The sequence below is a fragment of the Hippoglossus stenolepis genome, chromosome 11, assembly GCF_022539355.2.
Source record: "Hippoglossus stenolepis isolate QCI-W04-F060 chromosome 11, HSTE1.2, whole genome shotgun sequence".
NCBI lineage: Eukaryota > Metazoa > Chordata > Actinopteri > Pleuronectiformes > Pleuronectidae > Hippoglossus > Hippoglossus stenolepis.
In genome coordinates this window covers 3,093,515-3,112,154 of record NC_061493.1, presented here as the reverse complement: position 1 = coordinate 3,112,154, position 18,640 = coordinate 3,093,515, and the positions used below count along the sequence as shown (strand labels likewise).

Below are 18,640 nucleotides of genomic sequence, written 5' to 3'. Positions count from 1 at the left end.
CACACACACACACACTGGCACTGTGCCAAAACCTTGTGGGAAATCCACTTCTGTTTCAGGTTCTTTTGTTTTTGGTTTAAAGTTTGCATAGAAATTACCTTTTCCAACTTGCATGCATTCTGCATACAAATCAGCCTCAGTGTCCAGGCCTTCTGGTGCTTTTCTCTAATCATTGTTCAGTGCTTCTGCAGTCAAAAGAAATCCTCGACACATTAAACAGGGGGGTGCAGTTTGTTGTTCTCCTCTCCTTGCCTATGCACTTAACACGTCTATTAACTTTCCTGTCCTAATTTAACTTCTGTCTGGTTTGTCCTTGAGACAGACAGGAATGAGTTAAACAGGGAATTATATATCTGTTCGAAAACACTCCCCTCACAGGAGGTGGAGTTTGGACCCAACAGTTTTTACTGGTTTGATTTATACAAAGCTCAGCTGCAAAACACCCACAAAACTTGCCCCATGCCCAGCCCTGCGGAACTTTAACCCCGGAAACTGATAACAGCTCTGTTTGTTGGCCGACCTTATCGACAGGTCTCTCTGTGAAAAGACAATGTGGTTTGGTGGCTTTAAGAGGTCAGCCTGTTATCTAACATCTCTGTTAGTAAGTGAAGCGGGCTGAGGAAGAGCTCGCGCATAGTTCCATTTGGGAGCAGAGCAGTCCCGGACAGTGCTTCGGACCTCTAATCCAGAGACCATCAAGAATCTCCTGAAGATCATTTAAAGGGCTTCACTCTTAAGTTGGACAGAAGCATCATGTTGAGTAAAGACCTTCCAGACATTGAGGTAAACTATTGAATGAATGTTTTATCTCTTTTCTCAGCAGGATTCTCCAGTTGTCTATGTCTTCATAAATATACCATGTATCCACTTGTCACAAATTCACAACAGATTTACAATAAAAAACACACATTTAGGCTTTTAATTATTTTTTTGTAATATTGACAGTGCACATCATAGTACTTGAAAGATGGGAATACAACATTTTTTATCCCTGACTGAAGGTCAAGGTCAGTCTTTTGTTATATTTACTTTGATGTTTAAAACACAAACACAAGTCTCCATGTGTTTTAATGAACCCTTTAACCCTTTGTGGCTGTGTTTGATGACAGAGTAACTCCTCTGACAGGGTTTTTATATTACTTTACAGCCTGGTAAAGAAGAAGTTTAAATCTGTGCACCTGCTGAAATACCACACCATTACAGAGTACTATAAATTAGGTGATAAGAAAATTCAAATCATCTTTACTAGTCCTCAAAGCATTTCTTTTACAAGTGCAAAGAGAGTTTGGGGATAAGCCTCCACTACTATGGACAAAACACTAATCCAAGGCTTCACATGGGGCCACTGTGCACATGAGTTAACCACTGATTCATCTGTATTCATGGGAAAGTAGAAAAGCACTGTTCTTCTACTTCTCATTTTACTTGTCACGAGTTCTACTCAGACTGAGAAACGATTATGTAATGTCTACAGTGGCTTGGTTTCAATTTTCTGAAGTTAGAATAAAAAAATAATCCCACTGTTATCCTGGTAACTTCGGCGTAGATTTTAGAATATAGGACAAGATGGTAAATGTCCCTTGTATGTTTGAAGGTCTTCTGCACAATTTAAGTTACCAACTACCAGTAGATGAAAGCAGGTGTTAGCGGCCACCAGCAAATGTTAGCAATATAACCTTAGTTGTCATCAAGAGTTTTGGCCTTGTAATCAAAGATAAAGGCTGAACTTGAGGGTACACTGAGGTAAAGATAAATCTGACTGGCTACTGGCTTGTATGGCAGTACAATGAAAGCCATGTGGCCCACTCAGTAGATCAGACATCCTTACCTCTATGCCTTTTTAAACTAAACACTGTCCCATTTTCGAACATAGGACAAGATGGAGAACATCCCTTGTATTTTCTACCATACTAATTAATGCCTACCACCAGTCTATGTTAGTGGATGTTAGTGACCACCAGCGGATGTTAGGGGCATATCTTCAGTTGTGTACCTTAGCGTCATCAGGTGTTTCTGCCTTTTAATCACAAGACACCCTCTTCTAAGGCAGGCCGACCACAGGTTGATCAGACCTGGGTGCTTGTCCCTAGCATCTTGGGGCCCAGTTGGGATTTTTCCTCCTGATCCAGAGCCATTGGCTGCAGCGTTCTGCAGTCTGTGATGTTTCTTTTGTGGTCATGATTTTTTCCCCAGTCATTCTGGAATAGAAGGATATTTCACTCTCTGCCCTGGTACCATTCTTTTCTTTTAATGGAACATGTCTCTTGTGGTTCAGCCAACTTCATCACTGAAATCCACACTGAAGCAATTTAGTGGACCTAAATACTGGGGAGATCACTGTGGAAATTAAAGGAAATACATCATATTTTATTTGTATAGCCCATATCCACAAATCACAATTTGTCACAATGGGCTTAACAAGGTGCGACATCCTCTGTTCTTAACCCTCAACAAGAGTAAGGAAAAACCCTACAAAAAAAAGAAACCTCAGAGAGAGCCACATGTGAGGGATCCCTCTCCCAGGAGGGACAGAAGTGCAATAGATGCAACGTGTAACTGAACACATCAACAAAATTACAATATTTACAACATTGATTAAAAGAAACAGTTTTTTACCTAATGGAAAAGTGTGTCAATGTTTATACATAAGACATTGTCTGATAGAGATCAAGGGAGCAGCTATGACAATTGAAATAGAGGAGTGATTGCCAATAATGGTAGAATATGTGAGTAGGCATATTGTATATCAAGCAGTCTTGTTGTAATCATAGTCCATGATCAGCCGCCACGATCCACAATTCACCATTACGATTCACGTTAGCTGCCACCATGATCACGATCTACGATCCACCATCATGATCCACGATGTGGCTGCAGTAGTGATCCTGGATCTGCAAACGATAAATCTCAAGGACTCCAGGGAAGAAGTCAGTAACATGTATTGATGAGACATTAATGTGACAAAGAGGGATAAGAAGAAAGAGAAGCTCCACGTGTCATGTGCCCCCCGACAAAAAAGGTGGTTTTACTCCTAAACGTACAGATGGTGTCTGCCTCCCGAACTGAAACTGGGAGATGAGTCCACAGGAGAGGAGCTTGATAGCTGAAAGCTCTGGCTCCTACTCTACTTTTAGAGAATTTAGGGATGACAAGTAAGCCTGAATTCTGGGAGCACAGTGCTCTAGTGGGTTGATATAGTACTATGAGCTCTTTAAGGTAAAAAACTGCTCTGTAGGCCTATTACATCACAAGAAACAATATACATTCCTCTACAAGTGAAAATAATAAAATGATTAAATGAGCTGCATGGATACAGTCAAATATATTAGCAACAAAGTGAATATTAAAAGGTCTTAAGGTTTATGCTCCTTAGCCTGGTTGGGCCGCACATTATATGGCTAGGTTTCAACAATACATCTTCCTGACAGCAGCTTTAACGACCAACACTGAGGAGTACAAGTGTTTTGTGAGACTTACAACTGATCATGCAAACTTACATTCCTTTACTATACTGATCTGTCTTGATAAATATGCTAGTCTGCCACTTTAACGTGTTGCAGCAATGAGGATTAAAAGGATAAAACGTCATGTTATGTTGACCTAATGTGGTCTAATGGTCTTTTGTAACAAGCCACGTGTTTTGTGCCATGTGTAAGAAGCTGTAGATCAGTACCGTACGGTCAGAGTGAAGGTATGCATGTGTAGAGATGTGGAAATAGTTTCAATGTTCAATGTTATGAAAGTCTGCATTAAAATCTTTATGTTATCTGTATGTTTAGAAAATAAGATTTTTTATATATAGAAAGAATTATAATAACCTGACAAAACATTATGCTATACCTCCATTATGTAATTTGAAACTATAAAGCTATAAGGCTGTTACATATTCATCCGACATGGTCACAAAACGTCAGTGCATCGACCCTGCAGCCCATCATTATCTTATCACTTTGACCCTAGCCAACCCTTCAAACAAGCAACCTTCCTAGAATGTTCCATGGTATCAGTGTTTTTGCCAGCAGATTCCCATGTTTCAAGACAGATGACAGCAGTGGCTCATGAGTAACAGGTGGAGAGCAATGTTTCAATGCAAAGTTTCCATTTATAATCCACAATTCTAAAACCCCAAGTTAGTAAAAAGGATACAATTTGTTTAACTAGATTTATGGAATTAACAAGACATTAGCAATGCACAGATCTTGACATAATGTTAGAGGTGTTTGTTATATATGTATATATTCCCAAATCCCAAATGGACATGCTCATTCAAATGAGGATATACGAAGATGGGGCATGTTCGACAGACACATAAACTTAACCTTCCTAAACGTGGACATCATGATGATTACAAACATTTTTGGAATCATAACAATGGAGGTCAATTTACAAGTGGGTTGTTTGTTTTGTTTTTGTTTTGAGAATCCGGCAAAGTTGTTTTTAAAAATGAGAAATGTATCGTTATCATAATAATATAGCTTTGCTATCCTGAAATAACAACATACTCAGCTAATGATCTTGTTACAACAGGATAAAAAAGAAAGTTGCAACCATGGCTGCTCTTGGCTTTCATAATGAAACGTTTTAGGTGGTATATGTTTTCTGGAGTAGTTGTTGATGGGGGCCTAAGAATCATGAGTTAAATTTCTGTCTATTTTTACTGATGTGTTGATCTATTTTACATAATTTCTTACAGAGCCTCCTGGCTCTGAATCCCAGGGTGAACACTCACGCTCACATCATGTCCACAGCAAACAAGAAGAAAGAAAAAAAACACTGGAAAAGAAACCCTGAGAGAAACTGTGACGTAAGATTTACCACACAAATGACAACAGACACACAACCAGAATTTGGTCGCATGATATAGTAAATAGCATTTTCTCTCCTTTTTACCCAGTTTCATCATTCTACATTACTGTCTTCATTGTTATTTTTCCTCCTCTCTTCTTTCTCTCAGTCTTGTGTGAAGTTGGAGAACAACTTTGATGATATCAAACACACAACACTGAGCGAGCGCGGAGCTCTACGAGAAGCACTAAGGTGAGAATGAATTATATTATTATTCGTGACACAATTGCACAATGTCAACTGCAAATTTTTATCTCAACGGAATTTCCACACAACCAGCTAGTATTCGCGTGATTGGTGTGAACGCAGTATAACAACATTATGAGCTCAAGATTTAAAGACATTTCCCAGTAGCAGCTGTACTTTGCATTATTCTTAGTTCGGTATCAGCAAATGTTACGGTATTAGCATGCCAACTAGCCAAACTAAGATGGTGAACATAGTAAACATTACACCTGTTAAACATAATCGTGTTTGCAAATGACGTTATTTTGCCTTTTTCAAGATGTTCTGTTCCTCTGCAGCCTCCTAAAATGTTTTAACATTGCTGTACTTCAATAATCATTTTTCAAACCCATGTTTTTGGATTTTTTTTTCACTTTGGTGATTTTTTCGGAAACATTTAAGCTCCTTTTAATCCTACTGCCATCTCTGCACACAAGTCACAGTCTATATGTTTTTGGTTCCTTGATGGTGAAAAAAGCTACCAAACACCATCAGAGCTTGGGCATCTCTTTCTATACTCACATTCCTCTGGAAGAGAACAGTTTCTCTACTAACACCTCTTACAATCGAACGTATCTAATCAGAACATACTGTGACTTCTTTACGTGATCTCCTATACTTTGTTTTATTGAAAAGGTACTACTTAGTTTAAGGTCTCCTACTGTACTGACGCTTTCCTGTTGTTACTTGTCTAAAGGTGCTTTGGATGTCTGCCAATTGAATGCATTATGCATTAATAGTTTTTGCTTCCTTTTCTGAATCGAAACAAGATTTTTTAATCCCAGCAACTTTGTTAAACTGTCCAATAAAAGTAAAATATGGCTTTTAGGTGTCTAAAATGTGTCGATGCTCCCTGTCAGAAGAGCTGCCCGACTAACCTGGACATCAAGTCATTCATTACAAGCATCTCTAATAAGGTAATCAAATACATTCATACACTGTTGCCTGCATGAATGATGCTTGCAAAAAGTAATCCAATAAAGAAAGAATAATAATGAACATGCTAATCGTGTGTGTGCGTGTGTGTGTGTGTGTGTGTGTGTGTGTGTGTGTGTGTGTGTGTGTGTGTGTGTGTGTGTGTGTGTGTGTGTGTGTGTGTGTGTGTGTGTGTGTGTGTGTGTACCAGAACTATTATGGCGCAGCTCGGGTCATCCTATCTGACAACCCCCTGGGTTTGACCTGTGGAATGGTTTGTCCCACATCAGATCTCTGTGTAGGAGGCTGTAACCTGTATGCATCTGAGGAAGGACCTATCAACATCGGGGGGTTACAGCAGTTTGCCACTGAGGTACAAAACATGTGATTAACTGTTTTGGGAATTTTACTTCTAAAATCATCACTGTGGTGTAGTTTATAACAACCAAACACTCAAATGACTCAGCTATTATCAGTTTCTGCCATTTGCAATTCGGTCATCATTATCTCAAATACCCATTTACTGTACAGTATGTGTATGTGATTATGTTTTTGACAACCAAATAAATATTACTTGGCATAATGCACACAATTACACAACTCTTACACTATCATCTACACATGTGTCTACACATCTGTCTCATCTACACATCGCACTTTTTTCTCTCGTTAATTATTTGCCCTTGGCTCACAGTTTTAGAATTATGTAGAACACATAATGTAAACTTTAAAGCAACACTATACAACTTTTTAACTTTAAATAGCAGCTTTGTTTCGTACCAGTGCTGACCACAGTGGCCACTGTTAATTACATAGCCTCAAGTCAGCTATGACATGAATGCAGTGTATTAAAGAGATTGACAAGGGTATTACTTCAAATGTATCTGTGTCATTTTTTCCCAGGTGTTCAGTAAGATGGGCATCCCTCAGATTAGGAATCCTGATCTCCCACCGCCTGATGAGATGCCAGAGTCTTACCACAGCCCCATTGCTCTGATTGGCTGTGGCCCAGCATCAATCAGCTGTGCTACATTCCTGGCCCGTCTGGGATATGACAATATTACTATATTCGAGAGACAGAAATACATTGGAGGGCTGAGGTAAGGTATAATTATCTGTCTATGCTATATCTGAACAGATTATACTTAACACCAAATTATACAAAGCAGGGGTTAAGATAAAGCAAATTAACTACAATTAAAAAAAAAAAAAGAATCAACAATACTAAAATAATAGCAAATTAATTAGTGGATTAATTGGGGAGTGTTGAATCAAAGTGGGGTAACAGTAACTGAATCCTGGCCTGCAAGAAATAATCAATCCCAGTAATGAGAGAGACAGACAGACTTATTGTTTATGAGACGTTGCAGATTGGCCTTATGAATTTACATGGTAGAATATCAAGAAGATAGACATATAAAACATTAAAATGTTCAAAAATATATATATGCTCTTCCATGCAGCACAGCAGAAATCCCCCAGTTCCGACTTCCCTATGAGGTTGTTCAGTTTGAAGTAGATCTGATGCAAGATCTGGGAGTCAAGGTATGAAGTCACACACTGTTCAGATGCATATTTCTGAAATGATGTAGCAGTGTTCATGATGTTACATAAATAGTGAAATATATGATGCAATAGCTATTATCAAGTCCTCTGTTGGTTGTTTTTGGTTTTCACTTTTTTATATTTCTTGATTATTAATAGTCATAATGGCCTCAGTATATAAAGGAATACAAGCAGATAACAAACTAAAGATTTGATAGAAAAATAATTTATTAAAAATACTCCACATCTTCCATTTAACCTAGTGACCTTAAATGTTAAAGAATATTTACATTGCTTATATTGTGATAAAATGAAAAAAAAATTATAACTGTAGAGACCCAACACTGTTTGTGTTAAATGTATTAAATATTAGCAATAAGACAGTATTACTGTCTCACGCTCACAGTTGTTAAAATGTGTGTGTGTATGTGTACAGGTGGTGTGTGAGAAGGGTCTCGGTGTGAACGGAATGACTCTGACGTCCCTGAAGGAGGAAGGATATAAAGCTGTCTTTATTGGCATTGGTGAGTGCCACTTGCAAAACTAGTTACAAAGTTGTAATGGACTATTTTAACTTTTAGACAGCTCCCCTTAACAATTACACTGTGTCTGTGACAAAAACAATTTTCTTCCAATATGTCGTTTTTTTTGTGTGTCAGTGCATTTGTATACATCTGTGTATGGTTTTTTTTGTGTGTGTGACTTCAGGCCTCCCTCAGGCCAACAGAGCTGCAATCTTTCAGGATTTGACCATGGATCAAGGCTTCTTCACCTCCAAAGACTTTCTGCCCATGGTGGCTTTAGCAAGCAAGAAAGGTAAGTCAACTTGAAACAAAAAAATCCCTTAGAAAGCCAGTCAGGTAGGATGCTTTGACTCATATTACAATATTCAGTAATACTTGCAGGGACAGGAAATAAATCAGGTGCCAGCTGTGCAGTTCTGAATTGAACCAGTAAATGAAAAGATTTATAAATTATAAACAAATTATAAAACGGACTAAATAAAACAGTGAAAAGAACATGATGCAAAAAGTGTTATCAACAATACATTGGGCCAACACATTATGTAACATGGTCAAAAAGTGTTTTTTCTCCTCCTCTATAATCTGATCTAACTTTCTTCTTCTTTCTTCTAACTATTGCTACTACCTTCTTCTAGCACAGTTGATGATATTACCAGTCTCCATGTACACATATTGTAAAGCATAAATGCACCATTTAAACTTTTTTTCTCTAGAAATGAACATCATTATTATAATAATCAGATCATTAGTCACATTAACAACTAAATTATTCATATTCAGTTCTGGCTCTCACAGGTACTGTAGAACATACTCACTCACTCAGGCACACAATTCTTTTCTGGTGACATCACTCGAGCTATCTTACATAATTGGTATTACAGGAAATGGGTTGGTTGAAATGTACAGGAAGGGATACAGCCCCACCTTACTTCACATTCCTAGTTTAACTAAATTTCTAGATGCCTCTGCAATAATGATTGAGTCATTTGATCCCATTGACACAAAACCACAGAAAAATTATATATATCGTGTTTCACATCCAACTACACCAAATACATACAAAGGGTAAAGAGCATTTTTTATCTTCTGACTCATGGAAAAATTGGAAAAACAGCCTCTCAGAATCAGTTTGGAGCCCTCATGACTGTGTGTTTCTGTTTGTCTCTGCCTCTGTCTCCCTCTGTCTAGGTATGTGCCATTGTCGTACCTCTCTGCCGGAGTTAAGAGGCATAGTGATCGTTTTGGGGGCTGGAGACACTGCGTTTGACTGCGCCACCTCTGCTCTTCGCTGTGGAGCCAAGAGAGTGTACGTCTGCTTCAGGAAGGGATTCACCAACATCAGGGCTGTTCCTGAAGAGGTATGACTGTGGGATGGACAGATCCATAAACAGATGGATACATGGAGATTGCTAAATGTATGTGTTCTTTTTTTACTCCTGTCAGATGGAGCTGGCAAAGGAAGAGCAGTGTGAGTTCCTGCCCTTCCTCTCTCCTCGTGAGGTCGTCATGAAGAATGGACGGGTTGCCGGGTTACAGTTGTGTCGCACGGAGCAGAACGAGGAAGGTGATTGGCTGGAAGATGAGGACCAGGTTGTCAGGCTGAAGGCCGATTACATCATCAGTGCCTTTGGTTCCATGTTGAACGAGCGGCAAGGTAATGAACCAATCAGGTGACTAAGACACCAACTGATCAACAGTTGGCCTTTTTGATTAAATGTCCACGATAGTATATATTTTCATTGTTACATATGAGATACTGAGTCATTGAACTTTTAGTTTTGTTGAAGGTGTTTCCGACATGCTAACACATGTTAAACTAATCTGTGTTTGGACTGCTTAAAGTGACTGATGCCATGGCTCCTGTGAAGATGACCCGCTGGGGCACTCCAGAGGTCAACACAGACACCATGCAGACCAGTGAGCCCTGGGTGTTTGCGGGCGGAGACATCGCTGGTTTGGCAAACACCTCAGTGGAATCAGTGAACGATGGCAAACAGGCCTCATGGCACATTCACAGATACATACAGGTACTGTACCAGTGGAGATTTTCTCTTTGTCAAATATTTAAAATCCTTGAAGCTACAATATGCAAGTTCTGGAGATTAAGCATGAAACATGAGAGCAAACACTCCTCCCACCCTTCCCTCTTCCTGCTCAGTTACGCATCAACCTGCATCCTTGTCCCATCTCAGCTATAATACAGGAATCAGGGCTGTCAGTTGATCATAGTGCCGCATTTCAGCCGCTATTTTGAGTTCGAAGCCTTGATGAGATAGGGGCTGTAGACCACTTCAATTCAGTTTTATTTGTATTGCACCAAAAAGCACAATATGCATTCATCCAGACCTTACAATAGCATAGAGAAACCCAACAGTTCCCACAGCAAGCAAACATTTGACCACTATTTCAGTTTTGTCAGACTGGTTGTTAAAATAGAAATAATATGAGTGATATTTATAGGTATAATGATAACAGCAACAACAAGAATAATAATGGTAGAGAAAAACAGTTAGAGACATGTAGTAAAGTGATATTTAATACATGGGAGGCAGCGAGACAGAGAGAAAGAAGTTCTCAGTGCATGATGGGAGTTCCCCCAGCAGCTGTGAGCCATGAGCCTTTGGCCTTTTTTGATTGATACGTGACATTTGACTGTGGCTCAACAGGTAGAGTAGATTGTTCACTAATCAGAGAGTCAGTGGGACAGAGAGAGAGACCTGTGGTGTTAAGTCCTTTGAGATGTCATTAAGATTTGAAAAGTGCTATATAAATGCAGTCCATTGACCATTTAATATTGCACTTAGGTATGTTTACATGTTGATTACATGTTGTAAACATACCCACTATGACTTTTGAGACATGAGTGCAATTTTGTTCAGTAGTTGATTTTTATGACTGAGATGCATCATAGGAGGACGTGAATGCATCACACAAAGAGCAGATGGATTGTGTTCTTGTAAACTCTGAGTAGTACGTTCATGAATAATGGGATGTGACATCACACCTAAATAGATAAAATGTAATATTAGTTATTTAAAAATCTGCCCTCCACTCCCTTCCTCCTGTAGTCCCAGCATGGACAGACGGTGGACCCAGTCCCAAAGCTGCCATTGTTCTACAGTGGTATAGATGAGGTGGACATCAGTGTAGAGGTTTGTGGAATAAAGTTTCCCAACCCATTTGGCCTGGCCTCCGCTCCTCCCACCACCAGCACGGCCATGATCAGAAGAGCTTTTGAACAAGGATGGGGCTTCGCTCTGACCAAGACTTTTGGACTGGACAAGGTAAAGATACACTACAATCACATGGTTTGGAAGTGCACAAAAATGTTATGTTTGGTTGTTGTTTTTTTAACCAGAAATAGATTTTTATAAAAGACCCTGTAGGAGATTTGTTAGATGTTTCTATCACCATTAGCAAAAGAACATGGATCATCTCTCCATTATGCTCAATATCAGTTTACCCACTGTAGGTATTTTAAAGAGGCCTGTAAATGCTTGTCAAAGAGCATTTTACATCATCGTACTTAACCCATGTCTCTGCAGGACCTGGTGACCAACGTGTCTCCTCGTATCGTGCGTGGCACCACCTCAGGTCATTTGTACGGACCGGGCCAGGGCTCCTTCCTCAACATTGAGCTCATCAGTGAGAAGACAGCAGCCTACTGGTGTCAGTCAGTGGCTGAGCTGAAGAGGGACTTCCCCAACAATGTCAGTCACATCACATTTGCTGCTGTTGCCTGGGAGGTGGTGAGCATTTGTAAAATGAATCTCTCCCCGTCTCTCTATCAGGTGGTGATCTCCAGTATAATGTGCAGTTACAACAAGGAAGACTGGACAGAGATAACTAAGATGGCAGTGGTGAGACCAACCACTATCCGATAATATAATGTCACTCGTAGAGCACACAGGGTATAATTATGGTGTAATTACACAGTGCATCAAATGTTTCAAGTGTGTAGTTAGTAGAAAAAAGAAAAAAAAAGATATATTTTATGTTTAGGATTCAGGAGCAGATGCACTGGAGCTGAATCTGTCCTGTCCTCATGGGATGGGAGAGAGAGGGATGGGACTGGCTTGTGGACAGGTGCGGGCATGCACACACACACACACACACACACACACACACACACACACACACACACACACACACACACACACACACACACACACACACACACACACACACACACACACACACACACACACATTTACAGCCTGTGTTTTGATATGTGTGTTTGTCATTAGGACCCGGTGCTTGTGCGTAACATCTGTCGCTGGGTGCGTGAAGCCTCTCCCATTCCGTTCTTTGCCAAACTGACACCAAACGTGACTAACATTGTTGACATTGCCAAAGCTGCTCATGAAGGTAAACACACCTCACCACACTCACAAGCTTCTGTTTCTTCCCTCTATGTCATTTCTGCTATTTCTTTTATTGCATATTAAATCATTTCAACAATATAGGTATGTAAAGAGAGTCTAGCACACATGTTGACTGTTGTTACTGTTGTGTCGTTTCATAGGCGGAGCAGATGGAGTCACTGCCACCAACACAGTGTCAGGTATGATGGGACTGAAGGCAGATGGCTCGCCTTGGCCAGGTGTTGGAGTGGGAAAACGCACCACGTATGGAGGCGTGTCGGGTAAAGACACACAAAAAAACACAATCATACATACAATCCCTTGAAATTGTTATTGTTATTCATCACTACTGTGAAGGGTACACATCTTTGTAGAGCACTGCCAATAAACCTACAGGAAGACTGGAAAAGGAAAGAGTAAATAGGGAATTATCAAAATGAAAGCAGAGTTTAAGATGTCTTGACCTTTACTCCATAATGTGGGTTGAGCTTGTAAATCTCCCTTATTGAGCATCTTTCATCAGAGCCTCTCTGCCTGGTAAACAGCCATGTTTACAATCTTGTAACACAGGCTTTCTGTTACACATGTGTGGTCATGCAGAGAATAACCAAATCTATCCTCAAGGCTCAGTCCAGAGCCACAGAATATAATATAAAAACCCTCTTTATGTGTTTACAGATACAGTTTTAAGCCCTATGTGACAAACTGTGATTTGTGTATATGGGCTATACAAATACAATTTTATTGATTGATTGACAGTTGATGTATAGTGACACCTGTACCTATGGATTGATGACAAGTAAATACACAGTACACACTACAGACCCACACCTTCACTTAGTGGCTGCAGGTTAAAAGCACCATGAAGGAGAAGTTTCTGATTGTTTTACCATGTAGTGATTGAAGATAACTTTGACTCAAACTTGAAATAGTGACCCATTAAAAAAACATCATTGCTCAGTGTCCTGATTTTCACAAAATATTGAAACGAATTGAAACCACAGATCAGGAAAAGTCCATGACATGAAAAGAAACCAATACTGTCTTTCAGATTATCCTGACACATGATATTCATACTGCATCATGGGTGATTCTCCCAAACATTGAGCACTTTTCATATTGTGTGCAGGAAACGCCATCAGACCCATTGCTCTCAGAGCGGTATCAGCGATCGCCAGAGCAATTCCTGGTTTCCCTGTTTTGGCCACTGGTGGCATTGACTCAGCAGAGACTGGACTACAGTTTCTCCACGCTGGAGCGTCAGTGTTACAGGTGATACTTACATCACTGTTACTGCTTTGATGATACAGTGCAGGGAGCATCAATATGAGGCAGTTTGTTAAGTAAAGCAAAATATCTTGATATACAGAGAGCTAATATTGTTTGTCTGTTTTACAATATTTGAATTCAATGTGTTAAGTATTGTTATTTAAGCCATCTTATTCATTATGTATTAATCCTGACAGCTGTCTTTATATTTGTTACATTTTTTTGTCCTTGGCAATTTGTATAAGTTACTATATCTAAATTCAAAGGGAACCATATTCCTGATTTAGAATATCCAATAATTATGACAATGAAGTAGTGGCCATGCTGTGGTTGACATGAAAAATTGTATATTTTTTAAGTTCTGCAAAACAGCACTCTTGCTTAGAAGTAACACATAGGTTTATTGGAGCAGTTACAATAATAGAAGCAACAAGCTGCAGTCCTCAAAAAAATACAAATGGCTAAATATGTATTTACAACATTACAATGACTTTCATAAAAATAAAATCCACTCGTGTGTGTTTCTTGTTAACACATTTCTGTTTCCCTGTGTCTCATTACAACAGGTGTGCAGCGCAGTTCAGAACCAGGATTTCACAGTTATTGAGGATTACTGCGTAGGTATGTAACTATGTATACTATATTTCATTCTTGGTGAAAAAACATCAAGCTAGCCCAATATATTTAACCCAAAAGCGAAAAATTACCAAAAATGCTTTTTTAAAAAAATGTATTGTTAGAAGTAAAGCTACTCACTCTTCTCAGAGCTTTTATAACATTTTCCTCATACCCAGGTCTGAAGATGTATACACACACTGAGTGCCCTCAATCCTCCTGAACTAACCACCAACCTGAAAATGTTCTGGTGTATGTGTGAGATATGTTCGGGATATGATGATGACAACACTGTAATTGTATGAATCCAGGTCTGAAGGCCTTGTTGTACCTCAAGAGCATGGAGCTGAAGGACTGGGACGGTCAGTCCCCTCCAACAGAGAGACACCAGAAAGGAAAACCAGTTCCCAGACTAGAAGACCTGGTTGGACAGGTATCGCTATTTACTATCGCTAATATTATTATTTTATTTGAATCACAACTGTACAGAAGTATGTAATTGGTTGTTTGGTCCTGAATATGCCTGCAAGAAGAGACACCGCTCATCTATTTAGTTTAAATCTAATTTGTCTAAATAGTTGATTGTTGCGTGTTTGTTTGTGTGTTTGTGTGTATAGAGCCTCCCCAGCTTTGGTCCATACCTCCAGCAGAAGAACAAAGCCCTTGCTGACTACAAGAAACAGCTCAGAGACCCTGTTAAAACTGATGTCACGGAAACCCACGTCCCTCGGGTTGACTCGCCCAAAAGACCCATCCCTGCTGTCAAGGTGGCTTTGGCTTTTTTGAAGCTAATGTACTTATATGATTCTTGCTGTTCTGGGTTTTTACCCTCATGGTTGAATGCACTTATTGGAAGCGTCAGCTCAATGATATGTAATGTAATGTAAAAGGTCCAACATACACACATACATACAAACACACAGACATACACATTCATCATATTAATCTAAATGCTTTGTTCTGTGAAATATGTTTCTAAGCGGGTAAACGTCTGTGCTTTGTGTTTGCTGTGTATGTGTGTGTGGGCTTGTGTGTGGTAATGGCTGTGTTTGTAGGATGTGATAGCCAGAGCGTTGCGGTACATTGGAGCATACCAGGACCTTGACAACACAGAGCAGGTACGACTGTTTTTATCTCACATATTATGGCTTCCTTATGTTCTTAGGATTAAAAAGGTGCATCTGAAGTGAGTTTGTCGCCATTAAAATTAACTGAAGGGATAAATTAGTATTCTTACATTCTTGATATCTCAACAACCAAAACTGACTTCTCATGATCATAAGATAGAAATGTGTGAGCTTCCGATGTACAGCAGTAATCATCTTTAGCATAGACCATCTACAAAGATGGACATTTATAAAGATGGACAACATGATAGCTCCCAAATCACAAATCATCTTGATGTTAGTACATGTTGAATAAATCATTCTCAAATATTAAGTAGTTATTGTCACACTGGTGTATGTTCAAGTGTTTTGTTATAATTAGCGATGAGATGCTTTAGAAAACAGGGTGACACGTCATGATTGACAACTGAGACTGACTTGTGATTTGTTGAGCACATGTATCGGCAGGATCTCAACACCACACCTTCACTGTGCAGACTCTGGCTCCAAATTATGGCATCAGTATAAGATGGCAGCACCTGTATCTGGAATATTTTGGCTTCATTATTGTACAGTGGGAGAAAGTGGAGACACGTCGTCCACCTTTAGTTATTGATCTGTCGTCCCCACAGTAAAGGCAGCCTCTACCAGAGATAGGTTTGTCTAATATATGGTTGCAATATAAATTGGTTGTGTTAAAACTGACACAATGGTTTTTTAAGCATCTTTTACATTTACACTCAAATATTTGTGTGAACCAGAACATTTTATGTTCACACAGTGCAGATCCATTGGCCGGCCATGAAGTGTAACTTTTAAATAAAGTTTATTTTAACGAGATGACCACAGTGTGAACAATTTTAGAAAAGACAGAAAGGCAGCACAACCTTATTTTGTCTTTGTGATGCAGACACACTAACGTTCAGTTTTATATCAGAGCACAGTGTTAAGGCTACAGTTTTAGTCACAATATGTAGAATACTTCTCCAGTAATACGAATAGAAGCTCTCTATATTGTGGAAGAAATATTGTCTTATAAAAATTATTAGAGACTTCTGTATCTAAATGTTACTGTATGGTTGGTTAGAGACATGGAGTAGTAAATATATATATTTATATAAGAGATAATAATAATGAATGTAAACTGATCCTAACCCTGACCCTCACCTGTATTCTCAGGTCCAGGCTCTGATAGATGAAGAGATGTGTATCAACTGTGGTAAATGTTACATGACCTGCAATGACTCTGGATACCAGGTATGTGTGTCTGCCTGTCACATGAGGATTGTTGTCTCTTTCCTTCAGCATGTTTAAGACTGCTTAATTCCTGTAATACCCATTTTCTCCCATGCAGGCCATAACGTTTGATCCAGATACCCACCTTCCGTTTGTGAATGACAGCTGTACGGGCTGCACTCTGTGCCTCAGCGTCTGTCCAATCATAGACTGCATCAAGATGGTTACCAGGACAACACCCTATCAACCTAAGAGAGGCGTACCCATTAGTACCATCTAAGACAAACCAAAACTTTATATTTAACAATGGAGATCAGACATTTCCAATGTTGGGTTTTATGGATAAGTAATTTTCAGTTTGAGACATTGTTTCCTGTTAATCTAATTTATCATTTGGGTGATGTAAAGTGATAGAAAAATGATGTCCAATATGAGTATCATCTTGACAGAGAGAGAGAGAGAGAGAGAGAGAGAGAGAGAGAGAGAGAGAATTTTAATAGTTCTAGCTATGTAGAAAGAGGCAAACAACATTTTTGAGTTAAATAGTCATCATAAAGGCCTCAAAATTATTTTTTCTATAATTTAACTGTAGTTCTGATTTAGATTACTTTATCAATTGTAATTCCCTCTTTGTTGGTATCCTTCTTTTCTTTGTGTTTGTTGTGATTTCAATGAAATTAACTTCTACTGTATATGAAGTGTATTGATGTAAAAGGAAATGCATCTTTAATACATTATAGTCTGTGATTTAAATAAAGGTTTTCTGATGCAGCAAACCATCTGTACAGAGGAACACAAGCCAATATGATTCTTCTAGAAATCAGACACAAACAGGACCAGGAGTTCAATGGGGGACATGTCTCAGGTTTTATTCAATCATAAGACAACCAACACATAGTACACTTTTCAACAATTCAATTCAACAGAAAAATAGACAGATATCATATCAGTAATCATAGAAAACTTCAATACCACTCAGCGTACAGAGTACTGTCAAGGCCCAACAGTCCCTTACATGAAGATAAAATAGTACCCAAAATTATACGGACCATGTGTGATAAGGGGGTTGGAGGATTGGCAGTACCTTAATCTAAGTTTAGTAAACAAGTAATTTGGACACAAGAGGCCAAATCTACAACCTAATCACACGTCAACACATCAAACCTCTAAACACAAATAACAGAAGCATAACATGCAATCATTAACTGACTGAATGGAGTTACAATGGACCTTTTCTAATTATCACCTGTACAAAGGAGAGGGAGTTCTGATTACTACAATATGCAAAAGAAACAACAAAAATATAACAATGCAATCAAAGGTCAGAAAAGACCCCACAACCAAAGGTCCCCATGAGGGTTCCAGAGGGGAAGCGCCTGTTCTTCTTCTTCCTACTCCTCTTAAACCATCTCGCTCATTTACCAATGTTATTAATATTCAGGACTTAACATTTCAACAGATGTAAACCACAAAAAACACTGAGCGGACTGCTTGTGCTGCTAAAGCAAAGAAGAGAGGAGAAAATAAATATATATTTTTTTAATGTAACATAATGATGAGGTGCATCAATAATCAAGGGAAATATTAACATTGTCAGGATATTTTTTCCTAATTAAAGACATCAGAAGGTTTAGTTTTTATTTCATATATTTATTTATTGCAATAAATTTCACTCTCCATTTGTTGAATGCTTTGTTTTAAAACTAGAAACTCTGGAACATTAACGTGCTTTCACAAATCTATAAAGAATATCTATTGCTTTATATTATAAGTCACTTAACTATAAACTCTTAAAGTAATGGCTTCAGATGCCTCATGAGTTTGAGCCTTTGGAAAATGCTGATTTACTGAACCAAAATAATTTTGATACACTAGCTGATTAAAGATTACCAGATCTCGGCTTAAATGGAGGTTTCAGCATACACAATTCATTTTAAAAAGTAAGATTTATAAGAACCTATGATCCGGGCCTTACAGTAGCTGATCATTTTTGTAA

General features: G+C 38.8%; 1 protein-coding gene across 4 annotated transcripts; it reads left to right on the top strand.

Moving 5' to 3' along the window:
* Nucleotides 1-421: 421 nt before the first annotated feature.
* dpydb (dihydropyrimidine dehydrogenase b) lies at nucleotides 422-17,442 on the top strand. Of its 4 annotated transcripts, XM_035169464.2 has the most exons (25): nucleotides 422-783; nucleotides 4,694-4,804; nucleotides 4,955-5,037; nucleotides 5,900-5,987; nucleotides 6,197-6,358; nucleotides 6,889-7,085; nucleotides 7,449-7,530; nucleotides 7,967-8,054; nucleotides 8,239-8,346; nucleotides 9,243-9,412; nucleotides 9,498-9,708; nucleotides 9,897-10,081; nucleotides 11,123-11,338; nucleotides 11,600-11,764; nucleotides 11,846-11,914; nucleotides 12,057-12,140; nucleotides 12,302-12,422; nucleotides 12,580-12,699; nucleotides 13,548-13,690; nucleotides 14,254-14,308; nucleotides 14,614-14,735; nucleotides 14,920-15,069; nucleotides 15,358-15,420; nucleotides 16,588-16,665; nucleotides 16,763-17,442. In XM_035169464.2, the coding sequence occupies exons 1-25, from the start codon at nucleotides 754-756 to the stop codon at nucleotides 16,922-16,924; spliced, it is 3,063 nt and encodes a 1,020-aa protein (XP_035025355.1). In that variant the 5' UTR covers nucleotides 422-753; the 3' UTR covers nucleotides 16,925-17,442. The 4 variants fall into 4 exon arrangements, with proteins under 4 accessions (XP_035025355.1, XP_035025357.1, XP_035025356.1 ...); XM_035169466.2 differs by lacking the exon at nucleotides 422-783 and having other exon boundaries at nucleotides 4,760-4,804; nucleotides 5,931-5,987; nucleotides 6,276-6,358; XM_035169465.2 differs by lacking the exon at nucleotides 422-783 and having other exon boundaries at nucleotides 4,760-4,804; nucleotides 5,931-5,987.
* Nucleotides 17,443-18,640: the final 1,198 nt, after the last annotated feature.

Bases quoted from the DNA above. Each gene is read 5' to 3' on its own strand.
- dpydb (XM_035169464.2), top strand. From the start codon at position 754: ATGTTGAGTAAAGACCTTCCAGACATTGAG. The intron at 6,359-6,888 runs GTACAAAACATG...ATTTTTTCCCAG, and splicing joins TACAGCAGTTTGCCACTGAG to GTGTTCAGTAAGATGGGCAT. The intron at 10,082-11,122 runs GTACTGTACCAG...TTCCTCCTGTAG, and splicing joins ACATTCACAGATACATACAG to TCCCAGCATGGACAGACGGT.